This window comes from Hibiscus syriacus, unplaced genomic scaffold (assembly GCF_006381635.1).
Source record: "Hibiscus syriacus cultivar Baekdansim isolate YM2019G1 unplaced genomic scaffold, ASM638163v2 tig00002237_pilon, whole genome shotgun sequence".
NCBI lineage: Eukaryota > Viridiplantae > Streptophyta > Magnoliopsida > Malvales > Malvaceae > Hibiscus > Hibiscus syriacus.
Window position 1 is genome coordinate 19,318,438 of NW_024061918.1, and position 22,965 is coordinate 19,341,402.

The 22,965-nt window shown below is 33.3% G+C and overlaps 1 protein-coding gene and 1 pseudogene across 3 annotated transcripts; both read right to left on the bottom strand.

The window, feature by feature from the left end:
• Positions 1-1,537: 1,537 nt before the first annotated feature.
• Positions 1,538-2,143, bottom strand: LOC120139870 (annotated as a pseudogene).
• An 8,417-nt stretch (positions 2,144-10,560) lies between these two features.
• LOC120143259 (ABSCISIC ACID-INSENSITIVE 5-like protein 5) lies at positions 10,561-12,733 on the bottom strand. 3 transcript variants are annotated; one of them, XM_039157635.1, is made up of 6 exons: positions 12,587-12,733; positions 11,713-12,061; positions 11,528-11,631; positions 11,188-11,245; positions 11,025-11,096; positions 10,561-10,790 (listed from the first exon to the last, which is right to left on the bottom strand). In XM_039157635.1, the coding sequence occupies exons 2-6, from the start codon at positions 12,004-12,006 to the stop codon at positions 10,713-10,715; spliced, it is 606 nt and encodes a 201-aa protein (XP_039013566.1). In that variant the 5' UTR covers positions 12,007-12,061; positions 12,587-12,733; the 3' UTR covers positions 10,561-10,712. The 3 variants fall into 3 exon arrangements, with proteins under 3 accessions (XP_039013566.1, XP_039013562.1, XP_039013560.1); XM_039157631.1 differs by having other exon boundaries at positions 11,528-12,082; positions 12,587-12,726; XM_039157629.1 differs by having other exon boundaries at positions 11,528-12,061; positions 12,587-12,725.
• Between the last annotated feature and the right edge of the window lie 10,232 nt (positions 12,734-22,965).

Here is a 22,965-nt window from a genome sequence, read left to right on the forward strand (position 1 = left end):
GTGTTCATTATTCAGTTTTAACCAAATTAACCGATCGAACTGAATTAGTTCGGTTTATTCGGTCGGGGAACAATTAATAATTTTAATAGAATTCAGTTAACGGTTAACTCGGTTCAAAATCGATTAATTAACCGAATTAATCAAAATTATTAAATATTAAATATATATTATATATACTAAATCCATGTTTTAAGTTCAAACTCATTAAGAATTAAGATCAAATTATTTTTTAGCCACACTAAATTCATTAAATTATCAATATCTAATTAAATTTTAACCCAAATAAAAAAATATATCTATTATAATTAAATTAATTAATTTTAAAAAGTTATAAAAAAATTCAGATAGTCGGCTAACAAACCAAAATAACCGAACTTTGTTCGGTTCGGTTAATATTTTTAAAAAAAAAGTTCGGTTAATTCGGTTCGGTCGGTAGCTAATTAACTGTTTGAACACCCTTAGTTTTAAATATATATATATATATATATATATATATATAATATATATATATATATATATATATATATATATATCATTAAAGTTTATTTCCAAAATAAAATATTAAAAATATTAATATCGATCGTCAAATCTCATATTAATAAATTAATAAAATATTTATTTGAAAATTTTAAAACTTAAAAGTACACCATACAAATTTAAGAAAAACTTAGGGAATTAAATTTAATTTTAGGATAAAATATTAACGAACCTAAAATAAAAATATAATTTAAACTATATATATATATATATTAAAACTAACGGTCAGGTTCAGTACCCGATTATAAAATAATTACGGTCCAGACCCGGGCCAACTACCCGAAAAGAATTACCTGATTTTTTAAGTTCGAGTTGACATGTCAACGAGTCGTATCAATCGGATAAAATATTTTTGAATACCCCTAGGTAAAATTACTAGAAATCAAGGAGATGTAGGTATTTATGTAAAAGTCTTGAACTGCACTCAGGCTATTTATGTAAAAGTTCTTATTTCAATATGCTAATGAGGGTACAAGGTGATGGAGAGATTAAAATGTCATTTGCATTTATATAAGTTCCCCCCCCCCCATAAGATTATCACGTATAAATACGGATTATAAAAATAGGTAATAACCTTGATCGTTTTGATAAGATTGTGTGAGACATCGAACACATATTAAAAATTAAATAAAAAATTTAAACGAATAAAAAATATAAAAAAGAACAAACAATTGAAAATATATTAAAAAGCACTAAATTTTAAATCAAAGAAAAAAAAAATAACATAACAATGTAAAAACATCCAACTAAAACTACTTAAATTAAAGAAAGAAATAGTAAAAAAATTTAAAGAGAAAATGCAATAACCTATTGCATGTACTTGGTTTTTTTTTAACTATTTAAGTAAAATTAAATTACTCTCAAAAGATAAGATTTAAGACTCCAAATAAATATCTAATTCAAAAAAAATAATCTTCCGTTTAGGACATCATCAACTCATGCAAGTAGGTTTTAGGCAGCTCAAAAACTACTTTCATGTAGTCGATGAAATTGAAACATACCAGAGTGGAGGAGCAAATCCTCAGGCTGAAGCAATTACAGCATCTTTGACGGATTCACGCAAAGCATACTCCCTTGCTCCGTCTTTGTCGACAATCTTGATAGCGAAGTTCGGCGGTGCAACAGCGAGTCTCGATCTTATCTCCATTATGCAGTTATCGACTAAATCAATGGCTTCTTAACTGTCATGCCATTGTGGTAAAGCCTGTCCATCATAGAGAGCGGAAAATAGGATCCGTAACCAAATGCTCCCTTATTGACCTTGTGAAGTGTAGCGATGTAGTTGATATAGTAGAAAGAGGGGCCGCTCTCTTGTCGTAACCAGCAAGAATAATGTTTACGAAGTATGGATTCTTCCTCGAGGCAGTGGCAAGCTCACCGCGAGTGAAATTGGCGGCGGCGGCAGTCGTCCATTTTGAAACTTATGTATATACTCGGTGAATTGCACTCTATCGCCGGATTCACCACTGGCTGCGATGAGTTTTTGAGAATCGAGGGCGGTGATCTTGCCTCCGTTGGATTTGTGGACGAGGATACTATGAACCGTCGATGTGTCCGCCGCCACTACAGCGAAGCCGTTGCCTACGAGACTAAATACACATTCCATTTTCGATCTTGCATGTACTATTGGTTAAAATTCAAATAATGGCATAGTTCATTGAAGGTCAAATTGAAACTTTTGCCAATGACAGGTTATATTTCTTTGACAATAGCTTTGTTTTTAGTTAGGGAAGGAAAAGTATGATTCAAGATCCAGATTAATATAAGGTTAAAATCATTAAGATAATAAATTTTTCAATTTTTTTAAAATAGACATCAAAAAACACTTCATATAATACGTTATTTATTAAGCTTGATTGATATTATGATGAATTTTCAACATATTTTTTTTATAAATCATAAATCCAATATTACTTATCGGAAAACTCTACAGTAAAATAGGTGTTTAGTGGCATTTTTAGTCCTCTAGCGGCATTTTGAAGCGCCGCTAAAAACATTATCGACGCTAGTAAGAGCGTCGCAAGAAGCGCTGCTAAAACAAACGCTGCAAAAATTAGCGGCGTTTGTGAACCTAAAACGCCGCAAAAGATCGAGTTATATAGCGGCGTTTATTCTTTCAAATGTTGCTATATGTTATGATTTATAGTGACGTTTTTATACAAACACCGCAACAGGTTAGGTTCTATAATGGCATTTTTTTATACAAACGGCGCAACAGTCAAATTTTATAGCGGCATTTTTTATACAAATGCCACAACAGTCATGCTCTATAACGGCGTTTCTGATACAAATATTATAATTTTTGTACTCTGTTAGTGGCGTTTTTCATTCTAAAACGTCGATAATCACAACTGATTTTCTATGGTTTTTTCCTTCTTTTTATTACACAAATTTAAATTGTAACAATATTGAATAACAACCTTTAAATGTATTTTTGATTCCACTTAAAGTAAAAATATATAAATCAAAGTTTACAAATATCCAGTTGAAACATAATGTCGTTCATCATTGTTCACTATAATAAACAAAGCATTAACCTAAGAAATCTTAAGGCAAAATCAATCAACCAATCCATAAGCTCTTCCTGATTTTGAGAAATGATACTGAACATAGAACTTACAATCTCCTTATGGTTTTTAAGGAACCAAAGGTAGATGAAAAAAATGAATTAGCGAGAGGAAAGAGGGTTTCATAATTAGATTGAGTCAACTGAAGTACAGTTGGCAGCCAAGATTGGTATGATTCTCTGAACAACCGATCTATTTCATCAACTACCTGAAATAATTTAACCATTAGCATTTATTAACCAAAAAAGCAATTGACTCAAAACTAAAGTCTGATTAAATAGTATCATTCCCTTTATATATCCATTGAACTTTGCAATCCTAATCGCGAGACAAAAACAACAAAGTACCTTACGAAAAGGAGGATCAAAATGACCAAGAAAAAGCATAACAAATAGTTCATACCATTGTAAAAGAATCTGAAAGGGAATTTTAGTTCTTTACAAAAGGAATTCACCTACAACTCCAAGTCATGTGTAGGTAAGACTACCAAAGCCCTTAGACATTTAACAGAATGAGTTGATAACTTCTGGACAAAAACATGATCAACATTGGGGAATCACACTTGTATGTCTCAGTCGTTTTCTCCACTATCTTCCTGATGTTTTTGTTTGATGCTTCTACTGCTCCATTCATCTTCGGTCTATAAACAATAGAATTGTGATGTTTTATGTTAAATTGTTCACAATCATCATCCATCATCTTATTGTTCAGGTTAGTGGCATTATCAGTAATGATTCTTTTAGGTAAACCATACTGACATATGATCTCTTTTTTCAGGAACTTACAAATAGTGGACTGAGTGACACTGGCATATGATGCAACCTCTACCCATTTCGTGAAATAGTCAATTGTCATAAGAATAAAACGATGACCATTTGAAGCCTTCGGATGAATTTGTCTGATAACATCCATGCCCCACATAGAGAATGGCCCATGATGTGGTCATTATGTGAAGAAGTTGAGTGGAACAATGATTTTATCCCCATAAATTTGACATTTGTGACATCTTCTAGCATAATTGATGTTGTCACTTTCCAATGTGGACCAGAAATATCCACATCTCATAATTTACCTCGACATCATATGTCCATTCGCATGCGTTCCGCAAACTCCATTATGTACTTCTTCTAATATCATCTTTTCCTCTTCTGTATCTACACATCTAAACAAGATATGATCATGGCTTTTCTTGTACAAGACCTCTCCCTCAAGAACATATCCAGCTGTCATCCTTCTAATAATTCTTTTATCAGTTTCGGTGGCTTCCACTAGATAACTTCGATTTTTGATGTATTGCATAATGTCATGATACCAGGGCTTAATATCTTGTACTTCCTTGATTTGGTAATAATGAGCCAGATATTCATACGACTACATGTCAATTGGCATCATTTCAGACTTCCCACCAACCTTGAATGCAGCTGCCAAGGTAGCTAAATAGTCGACTATTTGGGTTTCTCCTCTAGGCACATAATGGAAGGAGACTTCATCAAATTCTTCGAGTAGATCCAATATTAGCTTTTGGTACTCTAACAGCTTTACATATTTCATTTCCCATTCTCCGCAGAGCTGATAAATCACTAAAACCAAATCTCCATATACCCTTAAGGTCTTTATATTTTGTCCAATAGCAGCTCGAATACCCAAAACACAAGCTTTATACTCTGACATGTTGTTGGTGCAATCAAAATTCAGTCTGCTAGTGAATGAGTAATGATTTCCTTCAGGGGAGATCAATATTTCCCCAATGCCATGTCCTAATGCATTTGATGCACCATCAAAATGCATTTTCCAGGAGTCACATATGGAAGTACTTGCTTCTTCTAATGATATGGCCATCAAGTCTTTGTATGGGAAGTCAAAGTCTAACGACTTGTAATTTTCAGTAGTTCTGCTTGCCAAGAAATCCGATATGACACTTCCCTTTATAGGTTTTTGGCTCACATACTCGATGTCAAATTCAGGCTATAACATCTGCCATTGAGCTAACCTTCAAGAGAGAGCAGGTACACCCATCATATACTTTAGTGGGTCTAACATGGAAATCAGCCAAGTGGTGTGGTACAACATGGATTGTCTGAGTCTACGTGTAGCCCCAGACTAAAGCACATCAAGCCTTTTCGATGGGAGGATATCTGACTTTACAATCAGTGAACTTCTTGCTTAGGTAGTAAATGGTCATTTCCTTCCTCCTAGATTCATCATGTTGACCCAAAACACACCCCATTGAATTCTCAAATATGGATAAATACAAGAACAAAGGTTTTTCCTAGATGGGGGACATTAAGATAGGAGTGTGAGATAAGTATTCTTTTATTTTCTCGAAAGTAGTCTGGCAATCCTCATCCCATGTTCTAGAGTCGTTTTTTCGAAGAAGGCGGAAAATTGGGTTGCACTTTTCGGTCAGTTGAGATATGAACCACGCTATGTAATTTAACCTGCCCAGAAAACCTCGAACCTCTTTCTGTATTTATGGGGGAGGTAAATTTTGGATTGCTTTGACTTTATCTAGAACAATTTCGATACCTCTCCTGTTGACCACGAAGCCTAACAACTTTTCAGATATTACCCCCGAAGGTATATTTATCGGGGTTCAATTTTAGTTAGAACTTTCTTAATCTTTGAAGGAGCTTTCTCAGATTATTGACATGTTCATTTTCGGTTTACTCTTTGATAATCATGTCATCGACATAAACCTTGATTTCTTTATGCATCATGTCATGAAACAAGGTCACCATAACTCTCTGATATGTTGCCCTAACATTCTTTAATCCGAAGGGCATCACCTTGTAGTAGAAAGTTCCCCACATTGTAACGAATGCAGTATTTTCCATGTCCTTAGGATTCATAATCTGGTTATATCCTGAGAATCCATCCATGAACGAGAAGAAAGTATTCCCGATAGTATTATCCACCAAAGTGTTTATGTGCAGTAGAGGAAAGTTATCATTGGGACTTGCCTTGTTAAGGTCTCGGTAGTCGACACACATACGTACTTTCCCGTCTTTCTTTGGAACTTGCACTATGTTATCCACCTATTTCGGATACTTGGCCACATGAAGAAAGCTAACATCGAACTATTTCTTGACCTCTTCCTTGATCTTAAGGAGCATTTCATGTCTCATCCTCCTTAACTTTTGTTGCATGGGTTTGCATTCTGGTTTGATAGATAGTTTGTGGACTACCATATCTATATCTAGCCCCGGAATGTCTTGATATGACCATGTAAACACATCTATGTATTCTTTAAGTAAGAATATTAAGTTCTGTCATGCTTCATTCGAGAGAGTTGTGCCAATTTTGACTTCTTTTCTTTCTTATTCTATACCCAGATTCAGGACTTCGATTTTCTCTTCATGTGACAATATTTGATTATTTTCTCTCTCTATCATCCTTAACAATTCGGAAGGTAAACTGCACTCATCTTCATTGTCACATTCATCAACTTCCCTAAGACAAATGAACTGTTCAAAATCCACTTCCGGGTCAGTATCATCATTGCCTGCATTATCATTATCTTTGAATCTAGAGGACAAAGATGAAATGTGTATGTGTGAGAGGAAAATATTCCACACGGAATGATCGAAAATTAAATTCCAAAGAAGATAAAACGAATTACGGAATGAAAGAAAATTGAATCCAAAAGAAAAGTATTGAAGAAAATTGAGTTCGAAAGAAATGAAAAATAAAAATGTTTGTTGTGAAAGAAACTGCATATTCTATTAAACTTAAAAAAACATTTATTCACCCTTACAAAAGATCACCTATTACCCCGGGTGTAGGCGACTAAGGATAGTTTGAGTATTACTCTGAAAGAAATTTGAAAACCACAGGTAATTCTTCAGCCGTCCAGTTGTTCAAGTCTAGTGGGATAACTATTGGCGCTGCTGAAATCTTTTTCTTCAAATCTGTGAAGGCATTCAAACAATCATTAGTAAACTCAAATGGATGATTTTGTTGAAGCAAAAAATATAAGGGTTTAGAGATTTGAAAAAAGTCTTTTATGAACTGCCTATAGATTCCTGCATGTCCAAGGAAACTGCGTACACCTCGCACATTAGTAGGTGGGGGAAGATTTGCAATTGCATCCACCTTGGCTTTGTCAACTTCGATGCCATGGCATGAAATTTTGTATCCCAACACTATTCCTTCAGTTACCATAAAATGGCATTTTCCCCAATTCAGTACTAGGTTGGCTTCTTCACAACGTTTCAACACCTTGGATAAATTACCGAGGCATAGGTCAAAGTCATCACCTGAAACGGAGAAGTCCTCTATAAATATTTCCATGCACTCTTCCACCATATCTGAAAAAATTGCCATCATGCATCGTTGGAATGTAACTGGAGCGTTACATAGTCTAAACGACATTCGCCTAAATGCATAGGTACCATACGGGCATGTGAACGTTATTTTCTCTTGGTCTTCGAGTGCTATGGCAATTTGGTTATACCCCGAGTATCCATCAAGGAAGCAATAAAATGCCTTTCCCGCTAATCTATCCAACATTGGATCGATGAAAGGGAGGGGAAAATGATCATTCTTTTTGCCTTTGTTGAGCTTCCTATAATCCATGCATATGCGCCAGCCCGTGACTGTTCTCGTGGTGAGTAACTCATCATGCTCGCTTTTAACCACGGTTACACCACCTTTCTTTGGCACGCATTGGACTGGGCTAACCTATGAACTATCAGATATAGGATAAATCACTCCCGCATCCAACCATTTTATTATTTCCTTCAAGACTACCTTCTTTATGATCGGGTTGAGCCATCTTTGGGGTTCTACCGAGATACTGTGGCTATCTTCAAGATTGATTTTGTGCATGCATATGGTTGGACTGATTCCTTTTAAGTCTGCCATCGTCCATCCTATAGCTTTTCTGTGTTGTGACAAAACATTCAACAAACTAATCTCCTGTTCGGAGGTTAGGTTGGCAAAGATTATTACTGGTAAAGTTTCATCAACTCCTAGATAAGCATATTTCAATTATTATGGTAAAGTCTTAAGCTCCAATTTCGGTGCATGTTGTGAAGATGACTCTTGAGATTTAACTTCATCATAATCTAAAGGTTCGAATTTCACACCTGACCTATGAAGAAATCTCAATTGGTCCTTTTTCTTTCCTTCGCATCTTGCCTTGGTATCGCTTTCAAGGTGCTAAGTGTGCATATTTTCGTTGTCGTGGCCATGATTATCAGAACCGTCTTCTGGAAATATTTCATCAGGGTCAAAGTTTTATTCTTCATGTATTTCGGTTGTAGGTTCATGGTGCAAATTGCTGTACTCATCGAGCCTTAGGGATTCACCTCGTCCCAGGATTGCCTTTTCTTCAATCTTATTAATGCATTGGCATTTCTTTGGATCGTCTGCGTATTTCATAGAGTTGAATACATTGATTGTGACACTTTACTCGCCAACTCTCATGGTGAATTCTCCCTTTTCATAGTTTATTAGGATTTTGCCTGTGGCTAAGAATGGGCGTCCCATAATGATTGGTGCGTTCATTAGCTTCCCAATCAAGAATGAGAAAATCTACTGGAAATACGAATTTGTCTACCTTTACTATGACGTCTTCAATTCTGCCCTCGGGTCGCACATAAGATCGATCAACCAACTATAGAATGACTGAGGTGGGATGGGTGTGATACCCGTCTAGTTTCATGAATATCGATTTTGGTATCAAGTTTACACTTGATCCCAAGTCAATAAGAGCTTGTCCGATGAAATCATTACTAATGGAACATGGTATTACAAAACTGCCAAGGTCTTTTTACTTTGGTGGGAAGTTGCTCACTGCCGAGCAGATTTCTGTTGCCGTGGCGACACGTTCTACCTTCATTTTCTTTGTAACAATTTCCTTCAGATACTTGGCATAGAAAGGCATTTGCTCGATGGCTTCGAGTAGGGGCACATTGATGCACAACTGGTTTAGACATCAATGAATTTCTTGAACTGGATGTCATCATCATGTTTCTTCAACCGTTGAGAGAACGGTGGTGGAGGTCTCACATCGACTATTGATGGTGCAGGGAAATCGCTGGCCTTGACCATGAATTTCTTGTTATCCGGTTGATGCTTTTCTGAGCCTTCACTTTTTTCCTTCTCTTCATGCGCTTTCTCTTGTTCAGCATTCTTAGATTCCTCATCCGGTTGTGTTACGCCTTGGCAAGAATTGTTCAGCTGTTCTCCCCCAAACTTGTCATCTTGATCAACTTGTTTTCCACTCCTCAGCGTAAGTACATTGCATTGCTCCTTCCCATGATGCTTAGTGACTTTAGTATCATTGGGGAGATTTCCGTGTGGGCGAGAATGTAATGCCGTGGCAATCTGTCCCACTTGATTCTCCAATGCTCCGAGAGATGAACTATGGCTTTGCAAAAGTGTTGCCTAGCTTTGTAACAAAATTCCTTGATTTTTGATTGTTGCAGAATGTTCGTGCATCAAGGTTTTTGTAGACACCATGAAATCTTTTGTCGAGGCCATGAATTCCTGCAAGGATAATTCCAAGGAGTTAGTATTGAAATGAGTGTTAGAGGAAGAAGTCTATGTCACATAATTAGCATTAATGTTTTCAATTCAGAATTGAAACAAACACGAGACAATCACTGTTTTATTATGATCACACAGATTCATATTATAAATCATTAGATATCTGTAAAGTAGCAAAGTCTCAGATCTTGTTAACTGTGTGTTATATTCCACTGCTTTTCTAAAGGGGAAATTGTGTATGGTTCTTATATACTTTTGGATTTCCTCTTTTATTCCATGAGATATATGCCCTAGTTGGCTAATCTTTTATCTCAACTAATCCAGCTCTTTGCTACAAAACTTGTATTTGATTGAGAAAGTTGCAAGTAAACAAATTTCATGAAATTGTTAGATGAAGAATTGGTAAATTTATTTGCAAGTGCCACACACAAATACTGTACCGTGCTTAGGTAATAATGGTGCAATTATATGTGAATCTGATCATATGTCGATGGTCATTGCTCCCATGCCCCTCCCAAAGAAAAGAAACACAGAGCCATTGATGATATCAGAGACAGCATATTAAAACTCAAGGCGACGATATTAAAAAGCATGTCGAGGAATTGAATGAAGGCAAATTCATATAAACGCTACTCTTTCTTGTGAGCAAATAGATCATCTGAACGAGTCTCTAATTTTTGCCACGCGAATTTTCATTAGTCTTTCTTAAAGCAATATTTCTTGTATGATACTATTGGTGGAGCTTGAGAATGAAAAACACCTGCAAATATCATTACATTTCATGAGAATATATCACGACACTTAATATTTTGCGTAAGATTTTTCATTTGTTAGACATAATCTTCTACTGCAGTGCCAACTATTTGTACTTTGCTTTAACTTAGAGGTACAATTAACCCTAGTCAACACCAATTCAGTTGTCTTTCAGCCAAATAAACAGAACCTAATATTATAAACATGGCAGTTTTTGGAAGCTGTAGAAAACCAACATATATAATTATAAATGTAGAAAAGGCCAAACCCTTGGATGAATCCCCAAAGCAGTTCCATCAACAAGCCAACTGGATAGCCTAACATTTTGGCAACTAGAAAACTTGAAACAACGGAAAACACAAGTCAGATAATGGCAGAACTTGTTCTTCTAAGTTGATATTTTGGTTCAGATGTTTCACACTGAAATTTTATATCAAATTCCTGCAAGCATTTTAAAAGAATATGTTAGCTGTTTCGATATTCAGTATGTCGAGAAGGAAACCCCAGTGCCTTGTTGACCTCATAAAGCTTTGAGTGATACTAGCCAAATCATTATTCACTTTCAGAATCTATGAGAAAAAAGTAAAAACAAACAAGAAATGCACAATTATAGCCTCTGAAAAACAAGTTTTGGGTGTAGATGTCAAACCGGAGAAATATGGGCAAAGATTCTACCTTCTCTCTTTTGAGCTTTATATTGTCCTCTTCTAATCGCGAAACCTTGTTAACCAGCTCGTTATGGTAAGCCTGTGCAAAACAAGAAGTCCATGGCTGCATAAAATTAAAGGAACAAATAGCTGAGAACTATCAATTAGTCAAATACATGATAAACCCTTGCCTGCTTTCTGGCACGTGATCGGGCAGCAGATTCCCTATTCTTGATCTTTCTCCTTAACCTCCTCTCAATGCTCTTCTCAAATGCATCTTCAGCATCTCTTTTCCGCCCTGTCATTGGTGTGTCCGATAATGTGCCAATCGATGGGGTAGGTGACGATCTGAACTGCAGTGGTAAACTCTGTTGTGTATGCAATGCCATGGTAGGAGTCAATGATGTATCACAACAAAAGTCCTGCTTGTACCAAAAATCCTCCAACGTGGTTTCGCCAAGCGTTGGTTCTCTTTCATGATCCTCACGTGATCGGGCAGCAGATTCCCTATTCTTGATCTTTCTCCTTAACCTCCTCTCAATGCTCTTCTCAAATGCATCTTCAGCATCTCTTTTCCGCCCTGTCATTGGTGTGTCCGATAATGTGCCAATCGATGGGGTAGGTGACGATCTGAACTGCAGTGGTAAACTCTGTTGTGTATGCAATTCCATGGTAGGAGTCAATGATGTATCAGCAACAAAAAGTCCTGCTTGTACCAAAAAATCCTCCAACGTGGTTTCGCCAAGCGTTGGTTCTCTTTCATGATCCTTCATCTCCTCACCATACCTCCTCTTCTGACCATGTTGTATCTCAGTCCAAACTTGATCAACCGTCTTCCCATTCAGAGCTCTAACCAAGGTTAGGCTAGCCTGACGTTGGAGAGAAGACGATGATGATATACTTCCGTTATCCATCCCCAAGGTCGGATTCGATTCATTACTCCATACATTATTGAGAAGCTCATCAAGGTTCATACTACCTAGGGGCTTGTGAAAGAGCCTGTTGGCCATTGCTTTGGGATCCCGTTGTTTGAATCCCCATTCAGAACAATTCTAACCCTCAACCCTATCAGTAGAAGTTGTAAAACTCATGACCACCGGAAAAAAAATACTACCCATACTTATCATTCCAAGAATCATCAAAAGTGATTCTCTTTTTTCCCCTTTCAGCAACAAAATTCGATGTAATTTATTTGATTTCCTAGTTACAATCAAAATCCATAGAAACCCTAAAATAGAATAATTCCCAACATTAAAAAAATTAAAAAATCATACGAAATAAGCTAGTACAATCAAACGTTTCTCATTTATCTTCATTTTCCCACCATTTACCAAACAAAATCATCATTATCCTTTTTCTTATTTTATTAGGCTTTACCCGTTCAACCTTGTTCCTTTCCCCGCAAATTCAAAACTCAGAATCGTGCTTACCCAAAAGCTTTTTAAGAACCCATTAATCAATAGCAAAAGAAAATTAAGATGATAAATTGAAATTAGTGGTTGAAGCAACCAATTTGACTGTTAAATTTCGAATCATTATAGTGTGATTAATATTAAAACAAATAAATAACAAAGAGGTTTTATGTATTACCTGTAAATTCTGATCCTGGATCGAGACAGAAGGGGGGAAAATCCGCTAAGCTGTTGTTACATGAAAACTCCACGTATTATTAAAATATCAATTGCGATTGGTTCCTATTGATTTCAGTTGTCTGGGAATCGGGGCTTATTTTTGGAGTTAATTTTTTTTCAGGGCTTCTTCGGGTATTTCAGTTGAGTAGACCCGATGAAATATCCGGGTCTTAATTGTTGTTTAGAACCAATAAATAGCTGCCGCGTGTTCTTGTGACGTGTTACGTTTTTGGGCTTTACCATCCATCATCCAATCAGCAATCATCTCGACTTGGTTGGCCTGCGTCATCTGACGCCCTTTCGCAAATTGATGAAGTTTGAATATTCTTTCCAACCATCTTCAAATTCTAAGCCCATCTCAACCTCTTAAAAAGATAATTAAATTTCCAAAATATCAATCAGATTATTATTAATTTATATATTTTGTATTACTTTAAATTCTTTAAAAATTAAAAATTAATTCTTAATATTTTATAAATTAATAAAATTAACATTACGTTGATGGAAGAATTAAATTAAAATGATATAGATAATTTAAAGATTTTATGGAATACTTTTAAGTTTATGAAGTAATTTAGAATAAAATTTTGTCTAGATAAATAAAAAATATTTTAAAATTTAAAGTTAAATTTAAAACAATAGCTCTAATTTAATTTAATATATTTTTGTACTATTATATTTTATTTTATAAAAGGTAAAAAACTAATATAATTCATTATTTATATATTAGTCATTAACTTAATTTATTTGTCGTAATAAGTACTTAAATTATAAATTTAAGCCATAAACCATTAATATATATATATCAAACCAAAGTGGTAAATATTTTTAGGTATTCCAATATGAAAAATTAATTAGTTAAATTATGAAACTAATTTTTGAATTTAGTTCCTAAAGTATTTTATTTTTTAATTTAGTCCTTTAATCAATTATTTTTTATCAAAATAAGCAAGTAATGTAAACATTAAAGCTCTAAACCACTAATCACTCATGCATTGTCTAGTTTTGAAACTTGCTTAGTGGTTTAACGTTTAAATTATTATATTATTAAATTCATGGTTTTTTTAAAACAATCTCTAAGATATTTCATTGTTTAACTTCTAGAAACTTCATCAAAATTTTTTTTACCTATGGCTACCTTCTCTGCAGTAGTTTTTTATGATGCGAAATCTTTTGTCGTGTCATTCAAAAAATCTTGAACTATATGAGTTGATCACCAATATCATAAAAAATTTTAACCAGAAAGAAATAGAAGGTTAGCTTCGTTGCTTTTAAATTCCTCACATCATGTTTAAATTTTGATCGAAACAATGATGTTGACGTTGCTGGGATGTTTAAAACATATGGTTCTAAAATGTGAAACTATATGTAGAGTTCGTTAAGGTTGATGTTGATAGTTCAAGTTTGAATACAAAACTAACATAGATAGATGATGGAGACCTAGAAGTATTGGTTCATGAAATCTGCATGAGACAAGAAAAATAAAATAAAGGATTACAGAACTTATCATTACTTCTGATGAGTCCACATGTTATGATGTGATGAGTCCACATATTATGATGTTAGGATTATATGTAAGAGTCATATGCTTATGGTGTAAATGAATAAATATTGTAATGTAATGAAAGAATGTGGAAATGAATAAATATTTTAATTTAATGAAAGAACATCATGTTGTCCAATGTTATGGTTATGTGTATAGGGTTATGTGGAATATTATCCTTACTCCATAATAATTGTTATATTTGGTATATCTTCTTTCCATGCAACCTAAATATTACTCAATTTAAAATTGTAAATTTATCTTTCAAGGATAGAAAACAACCTAAATATTAGTAATATTTTTTTATGATATTTTAAGTTTAGAGTTTGTGAATGTTACACGTTAAAAGAATAATTATGCCCATAACATAAAATTGTTTTCGAGGAATTTAAAAAACATTGTAGTGCATAAATTAAAAAAAAATAAAAATGAAACCACTACAAAATCTATTACAATATTGTTTGAAATCTAAATAAAATCTTACATTTAATTAATCTGAATAATAATAAAATATATTACAATATTAATTTCATGTTTCCAAAAATAATAAAAACACCATTTACAAATTTTATCACATTAGCATTATGTTGTGGAATCTTCACGATGTATGAAATCGATAGAATGTTGAAAATAATAGACATATTCATTGTTCTTGTAACACCTCAAATATCAGGTTAGTAATTTTAGGTTGACCTGAGAAGGTTTTGGATAAATCCATCAGCCTTGTAGGAAACTGATGAGTGTTTTATTTTATTAATATTTTGTTGCTAACTACTCTTTGTTATCTCTTTGATATTGCTAATTTGGGTTGTTTACGTTTAATTCTATGAATGACTCTATTTTCCAGAAAACAACAATTAAAGGGTGAATTATGCAGATTTTTTTTTCTGGAATCGAGATTCAACACGATGACGATGTGGCAGAATATGCAGTCCAATTAGCGATAACTTCTAGAAGGTGACCTACTCAACAGAATCAATAAGGAAGGGTGAGTGGACGAAAACTCCTTAGGACTTGATTGTTTTATTTGAATTTAAATATTTGAGAATTATTATTTTATTTAGGAATTATCTCTTTATTATATAGGATTTTCGATTGCTATTAATTTGGATTTAAGTTTTTGAATGTTCTTAGAATTATCTTTAAGTGTTTTATTTCCTTTAGGTATTTTATTTTCTTTAGGTTATTTCAAGCTATAAATACCCATTAAGTTGAAGACTACAGATGTACTGCTTTTGTTTTTATTTGCCTTGTGATTTTTAGTTCTATAAAGATTATTTTCTTCTTCATCTTTCTTTATTTTCTTTTACTTTTTTTTACATGCTAAGTATGATTTCTATCATGCTTAGCTAATTTTCTAATTAGCTGATAGCTAAACGACGACTCAATCCATTTCGTGAGAATTGAAGAGCACTTTAAACCTTCGAATATCTTTCTCAATTTTCTGCAACCTTGGATTGACAATCAACCTCTCCTTTACATATCTCAATACCTTCAATTCAAAAGGTGCGCGTTGGTTTGATCAATGTTTTGATTTACCATTGGGAAGAATATTTAGCTTATAGCAAATTCAACTTCCTAAAGAACACACTTAACGACGATCTTCAAAGTTACATTGGCGTTAACATCGATATCCGTTGTTAATCCAAAGAAGGACTAAATACCAATGATTGACTTTGGAAAATTAGTTCACTAGAGAGAAGAGTAACTTACAAGGGTTGGACCTTGTAGACTGTAACGATAAGAATCTCGAAGTAAAATCCCTTTCAGTGATTGAGATGAATTGAGGCGAAGCGAAGCTATCTCTCATCATAATTATTTTCAATCATCTACTTTTCTTGTTTTTATTATTTTTACTTTATTCATTTTTTTCTAAACCTTTTTTTAGTTCTCTCTTACAATTTCCTCGGATCAAGATTAATTCAAACTGATAGTGAAAATTTCTATGTCCCTACAGATCAACCTTTTCTTCTCTATATTGTGTTTATAGCTTATTTATACGAGAAAAGACTTATTTATTCGACAATTACAATGCTTGTTAAATTACCATTGTTAATCACACCTTTAGAGCTTCCTATTGAGCTTTCTTTCTCCATGGTGGCCATAACAAGGGTTTTAGTGGGGGGGGGGGTTTAAAAACCCTTATTAAACCAATTCATTTTTAGTGGTTTTAAACCTTAAGGACAATTCTTAACTTCTTTTTAGGTTCCTAAGTGAGTTAGTAACTCATTTTTTTAAAATATTTTGATTAGTGAAAGTGATTGGAAAAAGCTCTATACTTGGATGATGTTGGAATTATTTCTCAACAGCTTGGAGTAAGGTAACACATTTCTAACTCATCTATACCACTTGTAAGTCATTATGTGCATTGGTTAACTTGTATAAGTTCTTAGAGCATGTGAATGCATTCAAGGTGGAACATGGATTTTGATGTTATGAAGCATGATAAAAGACTTATTGTGACCCCTTTAAACTTACATAAAGTTTAAATAACGTCTAAGATCCTTAGAGGGTCTTATAGTTTGAGTTGGGGTTGACATTTCGTATAAACCAGAGCATTTCTAGGTTTGAGTATCGGTATTAGGTGAACAATTATGGTACTGTTCTTAGATAGTTAAAATAAAGGGTTTTTGAATGGGTAGTATCAATACTATATTCATATAGTATTGAAATTGTTCGTCGGGTATTGATACCAAAGGGTGGGGTATCAATACCATCGCTAGGTTACAAATTCCATTAGCCAATTTTGGTCTTGGTACTTGGGAAATATCAATACCCTAAAGAAGAAGTATAATTACTCTATGTGTATCAATACTAAGTTATTTCCTTCAAATATCAAATCAATTTTGGTATCAACACTTAGGATAATATCAGTGTAATACCCCAAATTTTGGTTAGTGACCAAAATATAAATTTTGAAATTTTGGTAACCAAAGTATAAAATTAGGAAAAAATTATAGACCAAAGTGTAATTTTCCAAAAAAGAATTTTTATTCCATAAATGAATAGTGAACCCCTAAGAATGATGTTTTGGTGGTAATCATATTTTTGATTCGGAATTTGTGTTAAATGCTAGAAAGTGTTAAAGTTCGGTAAAAATTCGGTAAATCAGATCGAATAGAAATTTTTAGAAAATTTGAAGGTTATTAAATTAAGCTTAGAAATATTATTTCCAAAATTTAAAATGATGGAAAATAACGTGGATCATTGGATTTGAGAATTTATTTCCATGTTCAATTTGGACAATTGGATGAAAATGATAAGATTGAAGTTTTTGGAAAATAACATGGGTAAAATTTTAAAGGGAGAATTATTTTGTTCATATTTGAATTTGGGAAGATGATAAGTTTTACGTGGTTTGGTATGGAGGTCATTATCAAGTTTCATTAATGGTAAAATTGTCATTTCCCATTAAATGAATTTTAAATTCATTTAAGCTTAATAAATGACAAATTAACATAAAATTAACTAGAAATGTCATGAAAATAAGGCATTCTTCAATCTCCATTTCGTGCTCCTTCATACCCTAGGTAAGAGAAAATTTTATTTTTCATTTTCAAGCAATTTCCTTAGGTTTTTGGATTAAGACGTGAAATAGAATATTGTTCTATTCGATAAGCTCTATCATCTGGTACCAATATTGCATGCTAATCTTGCTTGAGTTCAAAGATACCAAATTCTAGGGTTTATGTTCATGTTAGGGTTTAAGGAGATGATGATGGATTTTAAGGTTATTGATGTTATAGAATCATTTCCAAGCTTGATTGATCATTAAAATCACCTATACAAGCTTATAGTAGTTTCAGCCTAAACCCTAGATTAGGGAAAACTTGTGATTTGATGAAATTAAGTTAGGGGTTTAATTGTAGTCTTTTGAAATGTTGAATAGAGGTTGATTTCTTGCTTGAATCAACTGAGAATAATTGAATTTAAACCTATAAGGTTCGACCTAAAGGAAAATATTGGGGGAAAATTGTGAAAAATTTCTTATGGCTTAGAAATGATATTTGGAAGGTTCTACAAGCCTTAGAAATTTATTGAGACTATTTTGTAATTTTTCAAAAGTTGGGTGACCTATTTGATAATTTTAAAAAGTTATGGGGTAAATTTATAATTACTTAATAGTTTATGTACATTGCTATAATATTATATTAAAGGGCTGAAATTGAAGTTAGAATGTGAAATTGGGGTATTTTGGGAGGTTAGCAAAGTTTGAGCATCAAATGGCAAATATTGAGAAAGTTAGTGACTTAAGTGGTAATAATAGCATTGTTGAGGTATTGGGCTGGAAATAAAATGCTGAAATTTTATTTGAGCTATTTAGGACTTGAAATGAAGAAATAATGGCAAGGAACCATTATGAGTAAAAATGAAAAGTTAAGACGAATTCAAGAAGAATTCGAAAATATTAGTACTTTTGACCATTATTATTGTGCTTAAAATGTTAGTAAGAATACTAACATGTATTTTATATTTGTATATGCTACATATTGATGCTTGTGTAGATCGTGATCAAACTCATGATACAAGCAAATCGAAAGGCAAGGAAAAAGTCCAAGAATAATCGGATATCGATAGTAAGACATAATAGTGAAGGATACTAGGTGAGTGCATTTTATTATGTACTTATATGATATGAGGAAGACTTGCGATGAGTCAGCCTCGAGTTTTTACTAAGCATGTTTTTATCGCATTTTGAAATATTTTCATAAAGTTTTATGAAAATTATTTTTTTGAATGATTTTAGGGTATGATTCGCCCTAAATCAAATGGATGTGTTTCACACTATTTATCATCTATTGTTGTTTTGGAATAAATGTTTAATCTAAAATTTTGATATAATAGCCTATTGTATGTGCATTGAGAGTCATACATGCAATTTTAATACCTTGAATAGGTGGTTATCGATCGATTTGTTTAATGCATTTTGCGTTCTTGTAGTAGTACAATTGTTGTATTATGACACTATGTGTGCAAGGATAGTATTCATAATGAATTACTGCTGGGATTTAAGATGAAGCAATGATTAACTGAAATCATTTTTCAAGATTTTATTTTTCTTTTCAAAATCCAATTTTGCTTTCAAAAGAAAATCATTTTCAATTTTGAAATCAATTTCTTCTATTTGGAATTCATGGTCTCAAACTCCAAATACAAATCATCATAGGCAACTTGTAACTCATCAAAAGAATAAGAATCTAATTCACTAGAGTTAGAAGTTACTATTGAATCTTCTTCGATTTCCATGAGGCAAAGGTTGGCTACTTCATTTTTATCATTGGAGTCATCTTCATCAATCAAAGCTGCCATAAATGCCTTCTTTTTACTTGATTTCTTCTTCTTTAGGAGGGGACAATCATACTTGACATGCCCCATTCTTTGACAATTGAAGCACACCGGAGGACTCTTATTTTTTCTCGATTCATGCTTCACTTTATTAAAAGTCATGAATCTCTTGAATCTTTTGAAGACCTTGGCCATCTCTTCTTCTTCATCATCGTCTTCATCCACCTCTTCACTTGAGTCTTGATTACTCTCATTGGTGGATTTGAAGGAAATACCTACCTCATTCTTATTGTTTTTTCTTTTCTTTATCTTCTTCATCTTTCTTCACCATCAATTCATATGTGAGAAGAGAACTAATAAGCTCATCAAGAGTGAGTGACTTGAGGTTCTTAGCTTCTATAATCATCATCTTCATCCACCTCTTCACTTAAGTCTTGATTGCTCTCATTGGTGGATTTGAAGGAAATGGCTACCTCATTCTTATTGTTTTTTCTTTTCTTTATCTTTATCTTTTTCCTTCACCATCAATTCACATGTGAGAAGAGAACTAATGAGTTCATAAGGAGTGAGTGACTTGAGGTTCTTAGCTTCGATAATCATCGCCTTCTTCAATTTCCAAGACTTTAGGAGAGATTAGATCATTTTCCTCACAAGCTTCTCATTAGGGATCACTTCTCCAAGTCCCTTGAGACTGCTGATAATCACGAAAAATCTATCCGTCACAGCTTTGATGTATTCATCTATTTTCATCTTGAAATTCTCATAGTTAGGGTTGAGAAGACTAATCTTGGTTTTCCCCACTTCATTGGTTCCTTCACGAGTGACTTGGAGTTTGTCCCAAATCTCATTGGAATTAGAACAAGAGGAGACTCTTTCATATTCATCCGGACCTAATGCACAAAATATAACGTGCATAGCCTTTGAAATGAGATGGAACTTATTTTTCTCTCCATCACTCCGCTCATCCATATCACCAGGTGGAATATAGTATCCCTTCATGATTGAGTTCCAAGCTCCTAGATCATTGTCTTGATTGAAGAGCATAATCTTATTCTTCCAATAAGCATAATTTGCTCCATTGAAATAAGGTGGCTTGTTGACCGGTTGGGAGTCTTCAATATAGTAAGAACCGAAGGTCCAAGCCATTTACTTGGTTATATCTGGAACTGATCAAGCTTCTTCAAGGATTAACCGATTGTTAGGTATTCTAATGAGTCAAACTCTGATACCAATTGTTGGGATTTAAGATTAAGCTCAATGATTAACCGAATAGTTTTCCAAGAGAAGTTGAAGTGGATTTGAGAAAAAATTAGGGATTAAGAAGATTTAATGATGAGAAAAATGATGCACAAATATTTATAATGGTTCAAATTTCTCAACCAAAGTCTACATCCACTACCTTAGCTCCTTACTATGGATTTTCTAACAAATTTACTAATTTGTTCTTTTTTGTACATGATAAAGAGACAACCTTTACAACTTCCTATCTTTTCAAAGGCTAAGCTAGAACCACTCCCCTTTACAAAAGGAATACAATATGTAAACATGAAAACCTCTAAAAGGTAGCTGTTTACAAGATTAAGCTCACTAAAACACTACTATTTATAAGAGAAAGGAAAATAAGATTGAAAAAGTATTCTCTTGTGTTTGATTGCTTGTGTAGGTTTTCTAACACTTCTTCAACTGTTCTCAATTTGTTTTTATATGTTGGAATGAGTTTGTGGCCGTCTCTAGCCGTTGGTCTTGAACAATATCGATACTATACTCATGGTATCGATACTACTATGTAAAGTAGTATCGGTACCCCCATGGGTATCAGTGCCTATTTTGCATTCTGAAATTTAAGCTATTTGAAAAACATATGGCAATATCGATACTACCTAGAGAGTATCGATACTTCTCTTACATTTGGTATCGGTACTACGTGAACAATATCGGTACTACATACCCAAAAAAGCATTTTGTCCTCAAATTCTATTTTAATGGACTTTGAATTATTTTTTTAGAAGTTTTGAAAACTTTGAACAAATTCAATTCAAGTCCAAAAACATTTTACCTCAATTTGTTATATCAAAATATTATAAAACATAGTTCAAAAATTACCACTTCGGAATTGTTAGTATAGTGTCGCTGTGTACTACATTACCTATACGTTATTGTAGCAATTAGGTGCTAACTGTGTACCTTGCATTCTCATCTGTCATACATTAGGTTGTGAATGGATTTTAAAATACACCGATTGATAAGTATGCTGTGCATATGGAAATAATACGAAACTTTGCTTATCAAGTTAGTTTTATGCTTTTATATATTTTATACAAATTAAATCATATTTTGATCTCTTATGTTACTTATGTTTTTAAAATATCTTACTTATGTTACGTATGCTTTATTATACCATTGGACTGAATTTGGCAAGAAGTCTAACTTTAGGTTAAAGGTTTGGGAAGGGGTCTAGGACTGTCGAACTTCACTAATAAGCTTACAAGTGAGAACATCAAATAAATACATTATAAGCATAAAAATGCTACGAAGTAAGAAGCCATAAAACTTATGCCTTTGTATAACACTCGAGAACAACAAGGAAACTTGAGATACTTTAGTAAGAATGATCATTTTGTTTGAGTAAAAATATCTGGATATATCATAGCTAGTGCTAATGCAATTATTTCACTAGTTAGACATAAATGTCTTCAGTACTTCAAGGGGTAGGCTATCCAGATGTACATGTCCAATGTAGAAATTTCAAATCTCACCCTAGGTAGCCGATGTTAGAGTATGTCCAAAGACCAATCATATGATGAGTATTTACATGTTTTCTTTACCGTATCTATTGAATAAAGGCATTGCCGTTATTTTCTTTTTTATAATTCTGTACATTAAATAAACTAAAAGTTAATAAATCCCATATAATAATATAATATTATTAAAAGATCCATAGTCATGTATTATTATGGGTATGGAGAATAATAATACACTTAAGTATGACATGTTATTGATTGATGATAATGAGTTGTCACTGACATAGAGATGTCAGAATTGATACATGATTATGTTGCTAGAGAACAATGTATTAGATTGACCCGCTATGAGCATATGTCTTGGATTATTATGTGACGGTCACGATATTACTCATGGTGATAACTATATGTATGATCCTTAGACTTGAGATCATTACTATCTCAACATACATTGTTGTATGTTTTGATACTGTTAAACATGCTCTGTAATTACTTGCACTATAAAGACTAATATTGAACATATCATGATATATGTAGTGGGGTGTGATTGATCGAGATAAGATTTGTCCTTCCTACATAATAGGAAATATATCTCATGCCACTTGATTAAGTAAGACTAGAAATGCACGACCATGCTCGAATAAGTTGATATGTGATATCACAAATTGTTCATTTATTATAGTCTACTCTAGATATCAAGAAATAATAGATGGGCTATACAAGTGTGACTATTCCAAGATTTGTGACTATTATAGACATAAAGGACAA